Below are 20,645 nucleotides of genomic sequence, written 5' to 3'. Positions count from 1 at the left end.
TTTGATGGGAGCTGTCCACCTGCAAAGACCCTTGCCCAAAGTTTGGGGAGGCTCTGAGAACCTCCATCTGCTCATATTTACTTACTTAGCACTCCGTTCTTTTTTTTAATTTAATTTTTTTTAAGGATTTTATTTATTTGAGAGACAAAAAGAGAGGGAGAGAGAGAGCATGGCGGGGGGAGGGTCAGAGGGAGAAGCAGACTCCCCGCTGAGCAGGGAGCCTGATGTGGGACTCGATCCCAGGACTCCAAGATCATGACCTGAGCCAAAGGCAGTTGCCTAACCGACTGAGCCACCCAGGTGCTTACTAGCACTCGGTTCTTCTGGGACCTTGGGGAAGGATCCCAGATCTCTTCTCTAGATTGTGACTCTTATCAGACCCACCCATGCATTTCACACTGAGGGACTGTGGCATCAGCAGTGACCAAACCTTTGCCTTCCAGACTCAGCCACAGCCTGCAGCCCCCACCCTCCCAGCAGTGGGTGCTCTGACCCTCCCTCCGGGGGCTATTCAGTGGTGCAGATGTCCTGAGAGTGCGTCACGGGGCAATGAGCACATAGTGGTGTTGGCAGGAATCCTAGGGGGTCCTGGAGGTCACGGATGTGCTCTGTGTTCTTCCCCCTGTTTTTTCTCCTCATTACACATTCCCTGCTTGAGAAAACAGCTGACCACAGATTCTGCCGGCTCTTTGGGTGGACCCGTGGAGAAGCCTGTGGTAGTTGGTCTGCTGCCTGAGGCTTCGGGGAAGAGATGGTAAGAACAGCCTGTGGGTGTGGGCAGTGAGGGCCTTAGGGCCGCCTGCCAGCACCGTGCATTTGTGTGCCCCTGAGGGAGGTCTGAGACAGGTTTCCTGAGCCATGGCCCGCCCCACACTTGGCCGGATGTGGGCGTCTTGGCCTCTCCAGACACTTGGGAATTGAAGAGTGGGGTTGGAATGTGATGGGAAGAACTGGGCCAGGCCAGGCCTCGAAGTGGGCACACATCCTCCCTGTCTTGTCCACCTGCCAGGGGTGTGGTGAGGACCAGCCAGTGGGGCTTTGCCCAAGTAGTCACTTCTCTGTGTCAGACACCAAGTGCTGTTAGCACTTAGTACAGGAGCCGTGCACCAGGCTTTGGGTGCTGTCAGGCTGGCTTCTCATTGGAGGGTTTCAGAAGCACCTGCTGGAAACAGCTCTGTGTGTGGTTCTGCGGTGCAGGGCATACAGGGCACAAGCCTACTGTGGAGCCACCAGCAACCTGTTCTCTGAGCAGGGGCTTCCCGGGAGATTGTCTGCCCAGAGTTGGCAGCGTGTTCCTTGGGCCCCTTACCTTCCTCTGTTCATGAGATGGTTCTCAGTGCCCCCCAAGCACCAAACACTTGACTAGCTATGCGGGGAGCAGTTAATGAAACCTAAGACCACAGCTGGTGACTGAATTCTGTCGGGGAAACTGCATCCAGTAGCAGACAAGTAGGTGCATCCTGTGGTCAAGTGCTCCAGACATGCATGACCACACAGCAGTGATTGCCTGGGGGGCTGGGGCTGGGCCAGGGCTCACCTCACGGAGAAGGTGGTGCTTGAATTGAGACCTGGAACGGGGAAGGAACCCAGGGCACCTGGAGGGAGCACTAGAGGCCGAGAAGAGGAGAGTGGTCAGTACAGGTGGACCCAGACAGCCTGGGCTAGGAGAGAAGGTCCGAGAAAAGCGGGCAGGTCATGTGGGGCTCCGGGCATTTGTGGGCCTTGGCTGGGGCTCCCATGGGGGTCTGAGTGGGGAGGGTGGACGGGGGCTGGTGCTGCGCAGGTCTGTAGGGAGAGCAGACAGGATTTGCAGATGGTCAGGGTGGGATGTAGGAGAAACAAGGATTCAGGGACAGGGTGGCCTATGTGCCCTGAGCAGTGTTTGGTCCTGAAAGAACCAAACTGCTGTCACCGAGGAGGTGTGGAGTGAGAGGTTTGCAGCTGAGGCTGGCTTGGACGGTTGCTTTGGTGCAGCTTGGCATCTGTAGGGAGGAGGGTGCCTTGTGCTTCTCCCTGACAGGACGTTTTGGGAGGCTTGGCACCCCCCGCACACACCTTTCCCCTCCTGCCCACCTCTCTCTTTTGGAGACAGGCCCTGCCCTGCCTAGCTGCCCACCTGTGGTGGGGCCTTCACGGGGTGTGCGAGGGGCCTGGCCCTCACCCTGTACCGAGGAGGCCTTAGCCCTGCGACGTTGAGCCTCTGGGGCAGACACGGAAGAGGCTTCCCTCGAGTCCTTGCACTCTGGTCGGACTGCAGATTCCAGGGCGACCCAGAGATACATTTGTGTGTGTTCTTCTCTTAAACACCTGAGATCTGGAAAGATGTTTTCTTGCCCAAGGGCTTCACGGGGTTCTGTGTGGTGTGTGTGTGTGTGTGTGGGTTCGCGGTGGCACCTGACGGCAGCGGGGCCTGTTCTCTGCAGCTTGTGTACTTCAGGCGTGGTGCAGCTCCACATCAACAGCTGGCTGGAGGTGAGCTTCTGCCTGCCTCATAAGATCCACTACGCCGCTGCCAGCCTCATTCCACCTGAAGCCATCGAGCGCAGCCTGAAAGCCATCCGGTGAGTGCCAGCCCACATACTGCCTAGCTTCTGCCCAGGGAGAGTTGTCCTTTCCTCTTCCTGCCGCAGGAATCGGCAGGTAAAGCTCTACTGCTGATAGAAGTGAGAACGCGTATTTTGGGGTCTGGTTTTTGTCCAGAAACGACCAACCGCAAGTTTCCTCCGGGCTCTCTCGGCACCACGAGGGTGATGAGGCTCTTTGCTCGGGGGTCTTCGCCTCAGGCCCGGGCAGGGCTGTAGGGGCCGAGCTCCCTGGCGAGATGCGGGACTGTGGGGGGAGTTGCGTCCTGCCAGGGCTGCTCACCGGACCTCCTGCATTTGAATCAGAACTTGTGGGAACTCAGTTTCTTAATTTAACTGGTTTCCTGCAAGGAAAGAGCTAAGCTCAGTTTTTGCAACCCCCCCACCCCCATTAAAGTTCCGTTTCCTTAGATATTTTTATAACTAAAAAAAGAAATCTGGGCACATTACAGAAAATTTGGAGAGGAGAGAAAGCAAGGCACTACCTAGCCGTCTCTCCCTTGCCCCGTCTGTGCTCTAAGTCCGTGTCCTTCCTCCTGGACTTCCTTGCTGAAGTATATTTTTATGTAGTTCTATTCATAGCCTGTGGTGGGGATTTTGCTTTTCCATATTTGGGACTCTTTGCTTGGAAAAGATTCATGTATTTTTTCAGTCGACAGATGTTCGCTGGGCAGTCCCGGAGGTGGGAGATGGAGTTGGGTCGTCAGGCCGCCTTCAGTTTTGTTCCACTTTGTTTTTTCTGAGGGTTGTAGTGACCCTTGTGGCTTCTTAGAGGCCCCTGGATGCACTGCTCCTTCTGTGTAACCCTTGCGGTGGCCTCTTCCCTCGGGTTCAGTGTGTGTGCCCCAGCAGTGTGCCTGGTCAGGGGGCCTGGGCTCGCGTGTCCCGCTGACCCCTGACTCTGCTCTGCAGCCCCTACCACGCTCTGCTGCTGCTCAGTGATGAGAAGTCCCTGCTGGGCGAGCTCCCGCTCGACTGCTCCCCGGCCCTGGTGCGTGTCATCAAGACCACATCCGCCGTGAAGAACCTGCAGCAGCTGGCCCAGGATGCAGACCTGGCCTTGCTGCAGGTATCAGCCTGGGGGCCTGGGGACACACCCTCAGTTGGGGAGAATGGGCGGGCACCTCAAAGCAGGTGGTCCTTGGGAGGAGGTGGGAGGTCAGGGCCTCAGGAAAGCAGGCTGCCTGTGTGCTGTGTCCCCAGGACCTCTGTCCAGCTGAGCGCCACTGCGTCGCCTGCTGTGGTGGGGTGGGTTGTTCCTGGGTTGGCTCCAAGTTCTGGAATCTGAGTCGGGGCTGGCTTTGTGAACTGGCTGTGGGGGACTGATGTTGTCCCCTGTCCAGGAGTCGTGAGGCATGAGGCCCCCCCAGGTGCTGGGTGACTGGCTGTGGAGGATGGGGTGCCAGGGCTGGGGGCTTGCAGGGTTGAAGCAGGGGCCCGCAGGGTGTCACCCTGTGAGAAAGTACCACATCTCTACTTCGCCAGTGTGGGAGGTGAGGGCCCACCTGTGTGCAGAACCAGGGCCTAACCTGCTGGCCTTGACCACCCCCCTTGCGTGTGCATTCAGGCCTGTGTTCTGTAGGAGGTCCCACCCTCTTGCTGAGCCATGTGCTTGTGGGCTGCAGGTTTTCTTTCTTAAGATTTATTTACGTATTTGAGAGAACACGCATGAGTACACGCGAGCTGGGGGAGAGGCGGGGGGGAGAGGGAGAGAATCCCCCGCAGACCCCTTGCTGAACAGGGAGCCTAACCCAGGGATCGATCTCCTGTGATCTCATGACCCCAAGATCACGACCTGAGCCGAAAACGAAAGCCGGATGCCCTCAGTTCTGGCTGTGATCTGGTTGGAGCCTGGGTGGGGGCCAGGGAGTGAGGAGAAGCACAGGAAGAGGTTGAAGGTCCCAGGGCGGTTGTTCCTCCCAAGTGACAGCCGAGGGCAGGACCACAGTCTGGCCGCGGTGGGCACCGTGTGGCCACCAGGGGGCAGCAGGACCTGTCCCCGGAGCCGTGGCTCTGAGGAAGAGGAGCCCAGGCGTGAGGCGGGCGTGAGGCAGGCCTGCCCCCCACCCAGCCAGAGGCATGCCTTTGGCCTTGGTCCTTAGCCGTTGGGGGAGCCTAACTCTCAGGCCTGTGTTTCCCAAAGCAGTGTTTTCTGAGTCTGCCATCCAGAATGAGTCCTTCCCTTGTCTGTACCCATGACCTTTGTCCATCCCCCGAGACCGTCTATCAGATTCTGCCCTTGTGCATTGTCATACGGGCTCCTGGACTGGAGGGGACCCGCTGAGCATCGCGTCCTGCTCCCCTTCGTAGCATCATCCACAAGATAGAACCTTAAACATGCTGGCTGTTTCGTACACACTGCAGAGCTTGTGTTCTGACCCATATGGGCTAAGCTTTCAAGTTTCTCGGTCTCTTTGGACAAAGACAAAGCTCTGGTGATGTCCCCTTCACTTCCCTGCCCTAGCCTCGCCATGGGGAGACCGTTTTTCCCTTCCGTAACCTTCCCCACTGAACGCTCCTCAAATCAGCGTTTCCTGCTGGTGTGGTGGTCGGCCTCCCTGGCCTCTGCAGCTGCTGTTACCTATGGCAGGTGGCCCCTTGGGGGCCCCGAGGACAGCAGAGCTGGCTGAGCCCGGTTGGAGCCCCAAGCACGGATGGCCCCCCTAGGGAGAAAGTGTCAGCTTCAGGTGTGAGTGTCTTCAGATGATTTAAAGCGACTTAGGTTCTCAGGGTGCCCGGCTGGCTCAGTCGATGGAGCCTGCGACTCTGGATCTTGGGATCGTGAGTTTGAGCCCCACGTTGGGTGTAGAGATTGCTTAAGAAAAAATAAAATCTTAAATAATTCGTGTTCCATCACAGGCAAAGTCAGTATTTTGGGCTTTTAATTCTAGCATAATTAGCATACAGTGTTGTCTTAGTTTCAGGTGTACAGTACAGTGAGTCAGCAGTTCCGTATGTTAGTGCTTCATCCCCAAGATAAGTGCGCTCTTAACCCCCTTCACCTGTTTCACCCGTCCTCCCACCCATCTCCCCTATTTTGGGCTTTTTTGTCGTGATAAAGTTAGTATGTTCAAATATTACACAAGTTACAGGCAGAGAATCCCTGCAATCCTATATCGCAGAGGTAACCATTGTAGATTCTTCCAGACTTTTTGTATGAATCAATTATTAACACATTATCTTTGAATCAGAAAATGAGGGTCACACTGCCATTCCTTGTGATTGGCTCCCCACAGACCTTCACATCCTACTCCCTAGGTCCTGGGAATGCAACCTTATGTGGGACTTTGCAGATGTGATGAAGGACCTTGAGGTGGGCAGTGACCCTGGATTGTCCGGGTGGGCCCAGTGTCACCACAGGGCCCTTGTGAGAGATGGGCAGGGGGTACGACCACGGAGGCAGAGATCGGAGGGATGTGGCCACACGCCAAGGAACACTGCCGCTCGAGGAGGTAGGGCAGCTTTTCCCCCAGAGTCTCCGGAGATCGTGTCCCTGCTGAGAGCTGGAGTCCAGCCCGAGCTACGAGTTCAGACCTCTGGTCTCCAGAATGGTGCTCTGGCTGCAGGGAGTGGTGGGAGGTGGACGGCACAGGTGAGGGCGATGGCAGGTGGAGGAAAGCGGGCGTATCCTTGCTTTGGAGTGAGTGTCAGTAAGACTTGGGAGGAGAGAGAAGAGCGGTGGTGAAGGAACTGAGGTTTCTGCCGTGTTGGGCTGGTGGTCCTGTTTGCCGAGGTGAGGTGTCCCAGGCCTCGTGTGTCCCCATGCTCATGAGACCTTTCCTGAGTGCCAGCCTGGACAGGGTCCTGTGGTCACGGTCCTCTGGGAAGTGACTGTCCCAAACCACACCAGGGACCAGTGATAAGAAGGGTTATTGTGCGTGTGCTGTGCCAAACGCCCAGGTAGGGGGTTGGAGAGTCGGGCAGTATCCTCCGAGCTCCCACTGCCTGCAGGTTTTCCAGCTCGCGGCCCACCTGGTGTACTGGGGTAAGGCCATCATCATCTACCCGCTGTGTGAGAACAACGTCTACATGCTTTCTCCCAACGCCAGCGTGTGTCTGTGAGTATCTCTGGCTGCTGGAGCCCAGGATGGTGCTCCCCACTTGGGCTTGCTTGCTGGCCTCTGCTGTGTCCACGTTCTAATTCTGGGCTGGTCCTGTGCCATGTGGCCTGCCCCGGGCCTGTGCTCTTCCGGCATTCAAAGCCCCCATGCAGGGTCCGGCCAGTGGGCTCCAGATGGGGTGCCTGGTGGGGGGTGGGAGCCTTGATCTTGACTCGGGGGCTCAGAGGGGCTTTGGCCTGTGCCCGTGGCTCCTGCCGTCCGTTGAGGGAAAGCACCTGGGTTCTGTCCGCATGGCATCCATCCTGGGCCACCTGCCGTGCTGCGCCTCCCTGCTGTCCGCCCTGGGCTCGCGGCAAGGGCACAGATGTCAGGAAGCGATGGCGAGGCCTGCTGAGCTCATGGGCACGCTCGCCTCACCTCTCCCAGGTACTCCCCACTGGCCGAACAGTTCTCCCGTCAGTTTCCAGCTCACGACCTGCCCTCCGTCCTTGCGAAGTTCTCCTTGCCCGTCTCCTTGTCAGAATTCAGGAACCCCCTCGCGCCCCCTGTGCAGGAGGTAAGTCGCAGGAGTCCAGGGAGTCCGGGAACCACCCTCCCAGTGTAAGTTCCTTATCCCAGGGCCCGCAGTGCTGCTGTACCCTTAGCCTGGGTTTTGGGGAGGAGGGGGCTTGGCTGTGTAGGTGGTACATGTCACGCCAGGGTGACCCAATAGCTGGCTCCCCAGCCGAGCTACCTGCAGACACTTGGGCAGTCCCAAGTCCCACCCCCCAACCCCCCAGTGGAGCCTAGCCTGGCTGCCGTGAGTGGTTCTCGGGGTTAGAACCAAGTTAAGAGGCCCAGGTGTCCGAGAGTGGTAACCTTTCCTGGGGAGTTGCCGAGTCAGCTTTGTTTTCACTGAACTTGGGCCCTGGCTTCCTGCCCTCTCCCTCTCCATGGTCCAGGAGACCACAGGGTATGTGGGTCTAAGTCCTGGGCCCACTGGTCCCCAGAATCTCCTCATCCAAGAGGATCTGGAGAGGACAGGCCTGGGACAGGCCCCAGTGGGCCTGGGTCCAGGCGAGGGACAGGTGGGGTTGCTGGGTGTGGCAAGGGCTCATCCAGGGAGGCATGAGCATATGGAATGAACTGGTGAGTTCTGGGTCAGGTGCAGGCTGGATCCCAGAACGAGCCTCTTCCTCCCTCCTCTGTGCTGAAGGCCCGGAGCTCTGGAACTCTGGGCAGGGACCACAGAGCCAGGTTGGGGCAGGTGTTGGGAGATGGGGCTGGGTGTTCTCAAGGGTTTGTCTTCAGAAGGAAAGTATTTTTTTAAATGAGTGTGAGATCTGTTAGGCAAAACCAGTCCTTAAAAGCAAACCCTTTCCCTTCTCAAGTTGTGAATGAGGAGGGGATCCTGGTTCTTGAGTTCATTCAGATGCTGAGTGTGACAGAGTTCTAAAGGCCGTCTTTCACGGGGCCTTTGGTTTCCAGGAACTGTGCCAGGCCCTGCCAGCTGAATAAAAGCCACACTTTGCATCTGTGCCCTCACTTCCCCCAGCAGAAGCTTCCTAATGGTCCAGATGACGGGTGGATTTTCCAGGCCATGCCTGGGGGCCGCCTTGTGCTTGGTCAAGGGGCTCAGATGGAGTGGGGTGAGGCGCCTGCTTGTCACGTCTTCTGCTTCAGGGACTGGCGTGTGCTCTGGAGTGCTTATGAAGCCCCTTTGTTTTATTCCTTAATTCTAACTATCTTACAGTCCTTTTCAAAATTTATTTGGTTTGACCAGGTCATGACCTGCCCATGGTACGTGGTACATCCCTGTTTCCATGCGTGGTCAGCCGTCCCTTCCCAGGGGGGACTCCCAAAGCCGAGCAGGCAGATGTGTGACCTCCCTGCTCACCCATGCTCGAGCTTGGCCTGTTCGGGGCTCCTCACTGGTCCTGCTGAGGGGCCAGCCCCATGAGATAAGGGTGGACTCCACACACCTCATCAGGGCTCCCAGTCCAGGGCTGAGGTCCTTCCAGGTTGAGCCAGGCAGAGGACTTCTGCTCTGTGGACAGCTGCCTGCAGCCTCTTTGTGAACAGTGTCCAGGCCACAGTGCGGAGGCCCCCACAGGCCCAGCTCTGTGTGGTGGGGGTCTGAGCGACAGGGCCGAGTAGGGCCTCCATGTACTCGGCCCTTCTTCTTAGCTCTGGGCACGAAAGGCCGGGCACGGGGGCGGCCCGAGTGTGCGGTGGGAGCGCTCCTGTGGCCTTCCCTGGAGCAAGGAGCTGGGCTTGGCCAGCAGCTGAGGGGTCCTTTTCTGAGGTGGGGAGCCTTGTGCCCCGGGGTCAGGCCCCTGGAGCTCATGGACCCCTTGCCTCTGGGATGACTCGTGGGGATCGTGTCTTAGGTCATGGCTCCTTGGTCCTCCCTGGAGGGGAGCAAGGCAGTGGTGGGGGACTAGCCTTCCTCCACTGCCCTGGGCCTCGTGCCGCCTGTCCTGCAGACCCAGCTCATTCAGATGGTGGTGTGGATGCTGCAGCACAGACTCCTTGTCCAGCTGCACACCTACGTGTGCCTGATGGCCTCGCCCAGTGAGGACGAGCCCCACCCTCGAGAGGACGATGTCCCCCTCACCGCCAGGGTCAGCGGCCGCAGCCTCAGCACACCTAATGCGCTCAGCTTTGGTTCCCCAAGTAGGTGCCCCCTGCCCAGGGCATCCGTCTGGTGGGTGGGGGTGGCATTTGGGAGGTACTTGGGAGTGGCAGCCAGGATCCCGACATGGGCACTGCTGGGGCTGACCGAGGCGCCCTCACAGGGCCGTGCGTGTGCACACACTCCCGCCCCCTATGTGGGCAGCTGGGCCCTCACACGCACAGCCACCGTCCCCTGCTGAGCAGCTCGCCCCTTGAAGGACGGCAGGAGACCCCTCTCCCTCATCTCCTGCACATCTGTGGCTCTGGGCACCCGAGCAGCCTGGGATCAGAGCAGATGTCCCAGCCTCACTGGGGGATAGCTGAGCCTGCCTTTTTGGGGCCTGTGGGGAGACACTGACTCACGGTTGCTTCTTAGAAGAGCCGCTGTGGCCACCGCATGCGCCCAAAGGCCACAGCCCATTGCCAGGCCCCGGGTCCCCCAGGCTTCCCAGGTTCGGGGGAGACGAAGGGCTGGAAGGCTCCCTAGATGGAGGCCTGACCTTGATCTTCAAGTTCAGTGCAAGGACCCAGCCTTGCTCAGGGCCCTCCCTTGTCTATCTTGGGACGAGGGGTGGGATGAGCAGGCCTGCCTTGGGGTGTGGAGGCTGCTACCAGAGGGTGTGGCAGCGGATTCCCGGTGGACACGGACGGCACAGCAGGTGCACCAGGGGTGTGTTTGGGCGGCCGGCTGCTCCCTGACCCGTGCCCACCCACAGCCAGCAGTGACGACATGACCCTCACTAGCCCCAGCATGGATAACTCCAGCGCGGAGCTCCTTCCCAGTGGGGACTCACCACTCAACAAGAGGATGACGGAGAACCTGCTGGCCAGCCTGTCCGAGCACGAGCGGGCAGCCATCCTCAGCGTGCCTGCAGCCCAGAATCCCGAGGACCTCCGCATGTTTGCCAGGTGGGCGCAGGGTGACCCACGGTGCTGGGCCAGTTCTAGGGTCAGAACAGCAAGTGGATGGGGACTTACCCAGCACAACCCAACGGCAGTTGCTGGTTGCCGTGGCGTCTCAAGCACTGAGGTGTCCCCACCTGGCGCCTGTGCGTGCCTGCTGTGGCCGGCACCGTCTGTCGCCAAGACCCCAGGCTTGGTGCCTCTGCCCGTGGGGGTCCCTCCAAGACTTCCTTGTTTCTTGTTACTCCTTCGGAAGCTGCGGCAGGTTCTCACTCTCACAACTGGGAAAACTCTGAGCCCCGGGCTGAGGGCGGTGCTGTCCAGGACCCCTACATCATTGGTGACAAACTTTTGTCACACCCAGCTTTGACTTGGGGGGCTCTGCAGGTGGAGGGTTTTTTGGGTGGGGTGAGGCTGACTGGCAGCAGGCCCCCAGTTAAGAACCGCATGCCAGGTGACTCTTGGAAGCAGCTGGGTCCCGGCCTCTGTGTCTGCCCCAGCCACACATGGCCCCTAGAGCAGTGACCCCATCTGGGCCCATGGCCGCATGGCACTTGCTGCCACAGCAGCATGAAGAAGGGAAGCCCCCGGCAGACCTGTCCCCTGCACTTCCCCACCCATGTCAGCATGCCGAGGGCGGATGTGAGCCTCAGGCTCGGGTGGCTCCAGGGGGTGAACAGCTGTGTGTCCTCGCGGACCCACGTCAGGGCACCGTGTGGGCGGCAAGTCCCGGGAACTCACCCGCCCCTGTTGGGGGTGGAGGCCCCAGGATCCCTGCCGGCTCTGCTTAGGTCTGTGGGCAGTCAGCACTGGTCCCCACCCGTGGCTGTTAGGACAGGGGCTGCCTGGGCTCACGCTGCCCTCCCCCCACCCCAGGCTCCTGCACTACTTCCGTGGCCGCCACCACCTGGAGGAGATCATGTACAATGAGAACACACGGCGCTCCCAGCTGCTCATGCTCTTCGACAAGTTCCGCAGTGTGCTGGTCGTGACCACCCACGAGGACCCGGTCATCGCCGTCTTCCAGGCACTGCTCCCCTGAGGCCAGGCAGGCCGCTGCCCTCCATGTTCTCATTCTCATCCGGCCCTTGAAACAGCCCCAGTGTCCGAGCTCCCAGCCGGAGGGAGTGTCCAGGACTCAGGCCTGCGTGCTTCCCACACACAGATTCGGGCCGTGCGTCTCTCAGACCCTCCTCCCAACCCTGGCCTCGTTCCCTGGCCCCCTCCACTGCTGCCTTCCACACGGCCACCCTGGGCGATACGCAGAAACGTGTCTGAGGCCAAGAGCGGACGAGAGCCCGGCCCGGCCCCCGCTACAGCTTTCGTGTTCGCCACCAGGAGGCTCATGACCAGGCTGTCACCCGGCCCCTCTTTGACACCTGCCTCACAAGGGCTTGGCCTGGTCCACATCTTGGGGGTGAGTCTGCCCTGGTGCCCCCCACCCTCCCTCACACAGGCCTGAGGAACAGTGCGTCCAGCCTCCCGCACACCCAGGGCCTCCGAGTCCTGTCCTGGAGGGAGGACCGACGGCAAGCACACGGCCACGAGGGCGGCTCTGGCGGAGATACAAGCAATACTGTTTTCTAGACATGAAGCGTTTATTTGGTTTTTAAACAATTAAAAAGCCTTGTCGGAGCTGACCCTTGCTCAGGCCCGTGCGTTCTGCTCAGCTGCTCTGTCTACCACGCTGACCCAGGGGCTGCCCCGGACATAAAAGCGCAGGGGCTTCTGGGCCCACTCTCCCGCACGGCCAACGCCCACTCGGGCTGCCGCCACCACGACTGGCTCACTGGACCCCGGGGGGCTGCGCTCCAACCACATAGCTTTGTCCATGGCCAGGTCCCGCTGGTCGAAGCTCTTGTCGATGGCCAGGGCCTGGCACAGCTTGGAGGGGCCGCTGCACAGCTCGCGGTCTTTGAGGGCGCGGCCCGTGGCGCCCCTGCGGACGGTGCTGCGAAGCTGCCGCATGGTCTCCAGGCCCCCCAGGGGCTCCAGCGCTCGCAGTAGGACACATGCCCCATCCCCTGTGGGACACACAGACAGCCTAGAAAGCTGAGCCTCCGCAGGCTGTTGCCCTCCCTACCCCGGGGCACGTCCAGTGCTGTGGAGGTGCTGAGCACCCCTGCGCTCAGTCTCCAGACGTCTGCTGCCTCCACCTTCTGCAGACTCGCACCTGCAAGGTGGGCTGTGCCCACGAGGCCCGAATGCCTGACCACTAGCTAGGGAGAACCTATTCTTTAAGAAGCGTGGTGGGTGCTGGTAGCCGGCCTCCTCCCCGGCTTCATCTGGTTTGGTGGCTGGCAGCACCTGTGAGGCTGGCAAAGGAGATCCCCGAGGGCCAGTCGTCTGTGAGCACGGTCACCCCACCACGAAGCAGGAAGCCTCAGGCCTGGGCCAGATTCTGAGCCGGCCCCAGGGTACCCCATCTGCCTTACCCGCTCGGGTAAGCTGGAACCTTCCAAGCTGGAAGGTCGGCTCAGAACAGCTACCGGTGTGCTCACGCTGCTGGGGGAGCCCTGCCCAGTGACACAGGGGGAGACCATGCGGGAGGAGATGCTGGCACACAGCCCCTCACTCCCTGGGATCCCTTCTAGCCCTGGCCCTTTGCGTATCAGTCCAAGCTGCTTCAAGTTTGTTTTCAGTCATGTCTGCACCCAACATGGGGCTCAGACTCACAACCCTTGAGATCGAGAGTCACACGCTGCACCACCTGAGCTAGACGGGCGCCCCAGTCCAAGCTACTTTTAGAGACCAGAGACCGCAGACGGACACTCTGGGCCCCAGGGCTCACGCAGGAAGAAGCATCTGCCCCAATTCCCTCAGTCTTGCATGGCTGGAGACAGTGAGGACCCTGGCCACGAGAACTCAGCCTCCAGCAAGGCTGCTCCCCTAACCGGGCCACCCCCCGCCACCCCACCGGGGGGTCTGAGAGGCTCGGGTGGCCAGGCCAGTTTCTGCTCTTGGACCTTGGCCACAAAGGTCTCCCCACTGGCATCTGGGAGCCCCGAGGGGACACAGCAGCCAGGCCCTCTCAAGTAGCCAGCAGCTGACCAGATGCCCCTTAACCAGCCTGTTCTCCAAGGACCTCAAGATACACTCGGGGTACACAAAGCCTTGGAAGTTAGTTCCTGTGCCTCTGTGATTCCTGGGCTCCTCAGCCCGCCAGCCTCAGGGCTCCCTGGGGGTGCCACACATGTCCCTCACTGTCCTGCAGAGCCCCTACACCTGGGATGGAGTGGCCTCCTCCTCCATCCCTACACCCCTACGCTGGAATGCATCTGAGTCCCTCATCCTGATGAAAACACGACACCCTAACCTCTTCCTGCCAAGTCTCCCCGTCCTTACCTGCTGGTCCTCCGTCTACACCACCTGCCCTCCGGGTTGGTTCTGTGCCACCCCCACCCTGAGGGCAGGCAGGCAATGACCATGTCCTTGGCCTCCCCTCCCCTTCACTCTGCCCAGATGACCCTTGGCCTTGACTGTGTGGGCCTGACCACCTGTGTGGTTTCCTGCCCCCGCACTGACTTGACCTGGATGGTCACATGGCCATAAAGTAACGCACCACCTCCAATGTCTGCCCTGTCCACTGTATCTCCCCCCACAACCCCAAAATCCTGGGCTTCTCCCCTTCCGTGTTGACCACAGCCCTGGGCAATGCTAGACTCTTGAGTTCAGTCCCACTTCACAAGAGGGGGTTGGTTCTCTTGCCAAAGTAAAGCCAGACAACCAAAGTAAGCTCCCCAGAATGGCAAGAGGACCCTACCATCCTCTGATGTCCAGTCACTCAGCTTCACTCAACACCTGCTTTGTTTTGGGCACAGGATCAGTCGCAGGTCCCCTGTAGGCCCTTTAGCCCCTGTGGCTCTGACACTGGACGTGTCCAGCTGTCTCCTCGCTGCAATCACAACTCCCAGGTCGTTGGGAGTCATTCAACAAATGTGTGTGACACACAATATACCAGACCCCAAGCTTCTTACTGGTCTCCTCGAGCATTTGCTCCTCTTGGGATGGGCAGTGGGGAGATTCAACAGACACCCACAGGCTGGGACTGGCTGGCCAGAATGGGCCAGGCGGACCTGCTCCTGGTCAGCAGTGCCGCTGGCAGGACAGCGCTGTGGGCTCTTCCTTTTGAGCACAGAGCTTCCGGAAAACAGCCACCCGCTCACAGTGCCCCAGAGCAGGTCTCACAGGGTGAGCAGGTTCTCCTGGGAGCTCTAGACCAGCATCTCTCTGCTCGGCATTACTGACATTTGGGGCCAGAGGATTCTGTGTGGTGGGGGCCGTTCAGCAGCATGCCTGGCCTCCACCTGCTAGACGCCAGTAGCACGTCACCAGCTGGGATGACCACACATCTCTGGACATTGCCTAATGGTACCCCCCCCGGTGGTAAAATCATCCCCGGCGGAGAATGACTGATTCAGATCCCATAACTGACCACCTGGCGAGGCTCTGGCTTGAGCCCAACTCAACCCAAACTGATCTCACCCTCATTTCCCCACAACCAGCCCCTCCCAGGTCCACCCTGGGTCATAGGAGACACCACCTTTGATCCCTGTGACCATCGGTGTCCTTGCGGAACCAGTCAGTTCTGTGTTCAGGTCAACCCATGACCTCTATCCAGTGGGGGCCCTGGTGCCCTGACAGTGTAGCCAGCGTTCCTGAAAATCTAGCTTAGCAGTGACACCTCTTTGCTTAGACACCTGCCCCGGCCTGGTCCTCCCAGGATCTCCCAGCCACCAACTGAAGGGACCGTGCCCAAGGCCTCCTGTCGCCCCAGCACCCCAGCACTGCTCACCTTGGCTGGAGACGTTCATGCAGAAGTACATGCCATAGATGATGTACACATACAGCGTTCCTGGCTTCATGAACATGCCACGGTTGCGGGAGGTCTGCCGGCCACCCCTAGAGTGGGCAGCTTCATCCTCTGGCCCCAAGTATGCCTCCGTCTCCACAATGCGGCCGCGGAGCTCTGTGCCGTCATCAAGTCGTCGAACCAGGACCTGTGGGCAGTCCGTCTGCTCAGAGCAGGGAGGGGCCGGGGTACACCCAACTGTGACAGCCCACAGCCTGGGCATCATCTCCCCAGTTCAGGGTGCACCAGGGTGCCCAGGTCCAGCCAGGCCCCCCACTCTCCCCTCTGTCCTGTCACCCACCCCAGGAACACAGGCCCTGCTAAGTATCCTGTCCACGGGTGGCAGCTGTCTCAACCTCCGGCCAGGGCCAGGCTGGAAAGCCAGCACTAGTCAAGTCACACACTTCAAGTCTTCTTGGCGGGGCCCTCCATCTCCCTGCCTCTTCCTCCCCAAGTCCCCTTGGACTTAAATGCTGAGCCTGGGGCAGGGCAGCATGGAGGGCACAGGGCGCCAGTGCTGTCCCCACACAGCTGCCCAGGACGCCTTCCACCTGGACTGACCACAAAGGACCGTCCTCCTCAGCTCCCATGCACCTGGCTCTGAAAGGCCCGAGCAGCAGGACCAGCTGCCCTGCAGTGGCCCTGGCCTGGACCACGGCCCCGGGTGTAGCCAGCGCCACCAAGAGCGGGTCAGTGCAGGCAGCCCACCAGGGAGAGGAGCCAGCTGCAGGTGGCCCAGACAGCACCCTGGGCAGGGGTGAGGCCCAAGGGGACAGAAGGGCCAGCTGAGGACAGGGCAGGGGCTCTCAGGTCAGCAGGGCACCTGGGAGAGCAGTCCAGGCCACAGGGGACCAGGGCGGGCCTGTGGAGCGCTGAGTGTGCCAGCAGCGAACTGCGTCTTCCTCGGCCCGAAGCCTTTCCGCCTATTCTTTGGCTACGTGACAGTACCTGTCCCAGAAATGCCCGTGCCAGGGGGACAGCGGGCTGGTCAAAAAACTCAGATCCCAGCTGTGCAGAGTGGCTTTTTGGGCTTGAGAAATAGATGCTGCGCTGGGGGCTCAGGGCTGCAGGTGGCCCCAAGCAGGGCTCCAGAGGGGCAAGCATCTGGGCTCTGTCTGGTGGACTCGGATGCTGTTCTGCCTCCAACAGCCGCTGCTTTTTTTGCCCCATTCTGCGGGAAAGCTGTAATGTGAACAGACAAAATAAATCTGAATAGGTTTTGCGGTGAAGTCAGAGTGGAGGAACTGTATTCGACTGCCGGTCTCATCCGTCAAACGGAGGCATCCCCTTTGGGGGTTGTAACGGTGCCAACGGAACGCGATACCTGATGTACTCGGCCCTGTGCTGGGCCCCCAGAGGCTCGGGAAGTGCCTGCGTAGGAGGACAGGCTGTTGGTGGCATCGAGAGAGTAGCCACTCTGATCCACACACTGTCCACATGCAGAAGATGCACAGGCTGATGGTAGAGGGCTGCAGGGCCTGAGGAGGGGACAGTGGGGACTCCAGCCTAGGGCAGGAGGGCTGGTATCCTCATTCCCACTCATGACGTGGACCCCAAACAAACTTCTCATCTTGTTTCTGGAACCCAGCCCTTTGCACTGACCCTAACCAGGAGTTAATTTTTTATATTTAAGTAATCTCTACACTCAAACATGAGGCTCAAACTCATGACCCCAAGATCAAGAGTTGTATGCTCTTCCGACCGAGCCGGCCAGGTGCCCCCCTAACCAGGAATTTAAAAGCACAGCCATGACCCTGATGGGGTTTGGCCAAGGAATGTTTGTGGTTTGTGGGTCACTGTGTCCTCCACAATCCCTCCCACCCGGCTGATATGTTGGTAGGGCTCTCCTCCTCAGAATGGCCAGGAAGGCCTGACACACACAGGTCGGGGAGCACCAGGCTGTCTTCTTTGCTCCAACCCAAGTGCTCAGGGCATGACCCTTGGTGAGTCCCCAACTGTCCTCTCTCTCATGACCCAGGATGTCATAATGATAAGGAGCAAGTGGGGCAAAGGTGAGTTCTCCCAAGGGACAAGACCTAACCTCCCACCTGCTGCCATGCAGCCTGAGAAACCTGACCACACACACTCAGCTGTTCTGGGACCAGCTGCTACAAGTGGGAGAAGATGAAGAGCAGGTGAGCACTGGGGCCTGGAAACACCCTCCGCAAGGGCTGGTTTTCAGTAGTACCCACATTTCCTTGGCATGAGACAGACCCATTATTTTTAACTAAGTGCTGACGTTCCAGATCGAAAGGAGACTGCCAGTCTACTGAGAGTGGACACTGACGTGACCGTCTCTGCAGCCCAGCCCATCTGCCAGTACCCGCCATGGGCTCAGACGCTGGGAGGCTGCCACCTGGAGTTTGGCTCCCTGCCTGCCTCATGGCACTCGGGTCATGCTGGGTCAGCCCTGGCCCACCCTGGGTGGTGAGGGACTCACAAAACTGCGCAGGCACTGAGGCTCAGAGAGGCCTCAGTTTCTCTATTATAGACCTAGAATCTGAACCTCACAGGCCTTCGTGGCGGTTTGGCCGCACGACTAAGTAGCGGGTGACCCTGCTGTTGAACTCAAGAGTGAGCACTGTGTCAAATCGTGTACCTGGGCACCTCACATGCATCCCTGGCCCTGGTTAGAAATGAGGGCCCCCTAAAGAAAGGGCTCCAGAAAATGACCTCAAGTGTCTGTGCCTCTTTCCTCATCTGTAGAAAGGGACCGAGTTATCTGTGGCACAAGGTGGTTAGGAGGAAAAATGAGAGCAGTCTGGCCGGCACGTGGCTGGCATACAACAAGCACTCCATGAACGTTAGCAAGAAACACCCTCCTTCCAGGATGTGTCCAGGCAAAACCTGGGGACTAGGCTCTCTGGCAGAGCGGGTCCAGCCGGCCGAGGGCAGGAAAGAGCCTGGCCTGGATGTGGGTGTCCAATGGACCCAACAGCCCTCCATCAAAACCCAGGCAAACGAGGGTTAGTAACTACGGAGAGAACACTGATCCGGCTGTGACTGGCGCTAAGTGAGGAGCGTGAGAAAGTGGCCCCTTGGGCTAACCCAGGTCACTTCTGTCGCAGCCTGGCCCCCGGGGAGGACATGTCTGAGCTGGGCCTCAGTGCAGCGCATTCAACCAGGAAATCGGGGTCGGGGGCTCCTTCCAGACGTCACTGGCAACCTCGGGTCGGGCCTCGACTTTCCTAACAACAAAGGGAGCGGCCGAGCCGGGGCCGCCACGCCGGTGGGCGCCCGTCTGGGGAGTGCAGCCCCCGTCAGGGGCCGGCGCGCACGTTACTGGTTTTCCCCGGGTGCTCGCTCAGCGCTGGTGCCACTGCGGGGGAGATTGCCCCCCCGGAGCCCGTTCGTCCCTCGGCCGCAGCGCGGGGCGGCCGTGCGCGCAGCCAGAAGCGCGCGCACCCGGGCGCGCACTCACCTGGGCCGCGCCGCGCGCCGGCATCCCGCGGCTCGGGCCGGGCTCGGGGCACACGGATCCGCAGCGCCGGGAGCCCCCCACCCGCCCGCCCAGAGGCGACCCCGGAAGTGCCGCCGGCGCCTGCGCGGAGGAGGACGGAAGCTCGGGGAGCGGCGGCGAGCGCGCGGCACCGATCCGCCCCCGGAGGAGGGGCCGGACGGTGGGGTGGGGGGCTCCTCCCATCCTGGACAAAGGCCCGGGGGCTGCCGGGACACTTGTGGCGTGAGGCGCGGGGGAAGCCGCTGGGGTGGGGGCGAGAACCCCCGCAGCCTGGTGCTCCTCCCAGTGACCTGCGTCCCGCCCCCACGAGCACGGTGGTCCCTGCGCGGCCGCCAGCCAGTGGTCGGACCCCCAAGAGGACTGGTCCGTCACGAGTCTTGCTTCGGTCCTCGAGGGGCCCCGGTTGGGGGTTGGGGGGGGTGGCCCGCAGACGGTTCGGTGGGTGACAATGGAGTGAGCGTGGGGGAGGTGGTGGCGGAGCCCCGGTCCTCGGGACACGCCTTCCTGGACTGCGGAGGGGTTTTACTTGCTCCCGACCTTCGGGAGGCACTTGTGGGGAGAGGACATGGGAAGTGGGCCAGGAAGCGGATGCCAGACTTATCCGGAAGCCCCTGCCCCCTGCCCGGGTCATCATCACGGGCGGGTCCGGGGATTCTGTCCGCCGTGGAGCCCCCACCCCTTCTGCCGCCCAGAGATGCCCAGAGGAGCCCGCCCACGTCCTCGGCGGGCTTGCTGGACCGTGGCCAGCCTCCTCAAGAGGCTTGAGGCCGGAGTAGGGCTGTGGGGGACCCGTGAACGCCCGGCTTGCAGCTCGTAGGGGAGCGGCTGGGGGCGGTATGGGGACCGTCCCGCCCTCCCACCTCTGATGCTGCCCATCCTGCCTGTAATCTCTTAAATCGGATTGGAGTCCCCAAAGGCGGGTGGCGAAGAGAGTTTGGGGAGGGCAGCGTCTGGTCCAGAGGAAGGAAGGGCCATGGGTTGGGGGAGGTGTTCAAGCGCAGGGCTGGTGTCTGGGGACAATCGTGGGGTTGGGATGGGGGGTAGGAGGGGCGCACCGCTGGCCTGTGGCTCAGTGGACCAGGAGGGTGAATGGGGGACCTAACACCCAGCAGAGTCACCCCCCCCCATACACTCTGTAGCTCTAGGGTCCCCTGCAGGGCCCTTCTGCTGTGGCAGGCACAGTCCCACCCTCCTGTATCACCCACCCCTGCCCTGGGAAAACCCCTGAAGAGCAGGGCCTGCACTTTGATTTCTGTGACCCTGGCCTTGGGAGGGGGTACCTGTGGGGCCTCAGAGAGCAACTGGGCATAGGATGATGTCAGGTAGGAAGTGCTGGATGGGCCATGTGAATGGGGCCTCAGATGAGCAGAGAGCAAGTCTGGCTGGGAGGATTCTGGGCTCCCACTGTGTTCCTCCTCCTCTGACCAGCCCCGGGGCTGAACTCCAGGCTGGGCCCAGGCCCAGGCCCAACAGCGCTGCTGGCCCCCTCCCCTCAGGGCTCCCACCAGGACTTCCTGGGGAGGAAGGGCCCCAGCCTTCCAGCTGCCTGCTGGAAGCCACCCAGCTGTTTGTGGCACTCTGTGCCGCTTCCGGGGGTGGGCAATGTGTCATAAATCCATGCTTGGAAGGCAGGCCTAGTTGTGACTCCCACCCCTGTCTTCCTTCTTACCCCCCCGCAGCCGTTCGGCCCAAACAATGACGCCTGCTTCCTGCCTTCCTTTGTGCCCAGTCCCCCTCCTCTCCTCCCTTTCCCCTCTTCCTCTCTCTGGGAGGGAAACTGAGGTCCCCGCTGGGCCCCATCCTCCTGGTGAGGGCTGGGGCAGGGTGGGTGCCGTCTGTATTAATTTTTATTCTGATTTCACAAATGGTGCGTGGTCCTTGTAGAAATCATGGGGCGTCTACCCGTTCCCGAAGGGGTGTTTTACCCCCACCTTGGGAATGAGGAGAGGCTTAGAGCACAGCCGGGGCCCCAGGAGGAGGCAGAGCTGGTGCCAGCAACGCACTTTATCCAGATGTTCCCGCCGAGTGCAGGGGCTTGCGAAACCTCTCCAGGGTGGGCCCTCCTCTGCCCCGCCCCCACTTCCTGGTTCGCGGTCTGGGGCTCCACCACAGGCTGGAAGTGGTGGGCTGAG

The 20,645-nt window shown here is 60.5% G+C and overlaps 2 protein-coding genes across 8 annotated transcripts in view; one reads left to right on the top strand and one right to left on the bottom strand.

The window, feature by feature from the left end:
• Positions 1 to 14,177, top strand: part of NPRL3 (NPR3 like, GATOR1 complex subunit) — a 40,608-nt gene extending 26,431 nt beyond the window's left edge. For 5 of the 6 annotated variants that reach the window (XM_045874547.3, XM_045874548.3, XM_045874544.3 and 2 more), the window contains 7 exons: positions 2,424 to 2,561; positions 3,495 to 3,651; positions 6,534 to 6,640; positions 7,070 to 7,199; positions 9,109 to 9,298; positions 10,015 to 10,207; positions 11,078 to 14,177. In XM_045874547.3, coding sequence (XP_045730503.1) covers positions 2,424 to 2,561; positions 3,495 to 3,651; positions 6,534 to 6,640; positions 7,070 to 7,199; positions 9,109 to 9,298; positions 10,015 to 10,207; positions 11,078 to 11,243 — 1,081 coding nt within the window. In that variant the 3' untranslated portion in view covers positions 11,244 to 14,177. The remainder of the gene's footprint in view (positions 1 to 2,423; positions 2,562 to 3,494; positions 3,652 to 6,533; positions 6,641 to 7,069; positions 7,200 to 9,108; positions 9,299 to 10,014; positions 10,208 to 11,077) is intronic. The other variant, XM_064592186.1, reaches the window with a different exon arrangement.
• On the bottom strand, positions 11,781 to 19,929 carry MPG (N-methylpurine DNA glycosylase). 2 transcript variants are annotated; one of them, XM_064592188.1, is made up of 4 exons: positions 19,794 to 19,929; positions 16,002 to 16,235; positions 14,997 to 15,201; positions 11,781 to 12,225 (listed from the first exon to the last, which is right to left on the bottom strand). In XM_064592188.1, the coding sequence occupies exons 2-4, from the start codon at positions 16,221 to 16,223 to the stop codon at positions 11,849 to 11,851; spliced, it is 804 nt and encodes a 267-aa protein (XP_064448258.1). In that variant the 5' UTR covers positions 16,224 to 16,235; positions 19,794 to 19,929; the 3' UTR covers positions 11,781 to 11,848. The 2 variants fall into 2 exon arrangements, with proteins under 2 accessions (XP_064448258.1, XP_045730508.1); XM_045874552.3 differs by lacking the exon at positions 19,794 to 19,929 and adding an exon at positions 18,475 to 18,635.
• Positions 19,930 to 20,645: the final 716 nt, after the last annotated feature.

Source organism: Mirounga angustirostris, unplaced genomic scaffold (assembly GCF_029215605.1).
Source record: "Mirounga angustirostris isolate CCGP_5_RB_7025 unplaced genomic scaffold, mMirAng1.0.hap1 SCAF_5, whole genome shotgun sequence".
In the NCBI taxonomy this organism is placed as follows: Eukaryota; Metazoa; Chordata; class Mammalia; order Carnivora; family Phocidae; genus Mirounga; species Mirounga angustirostris.
This window is presented reverse-complemented; position numbering and strand designations above follow the sequence as displayed.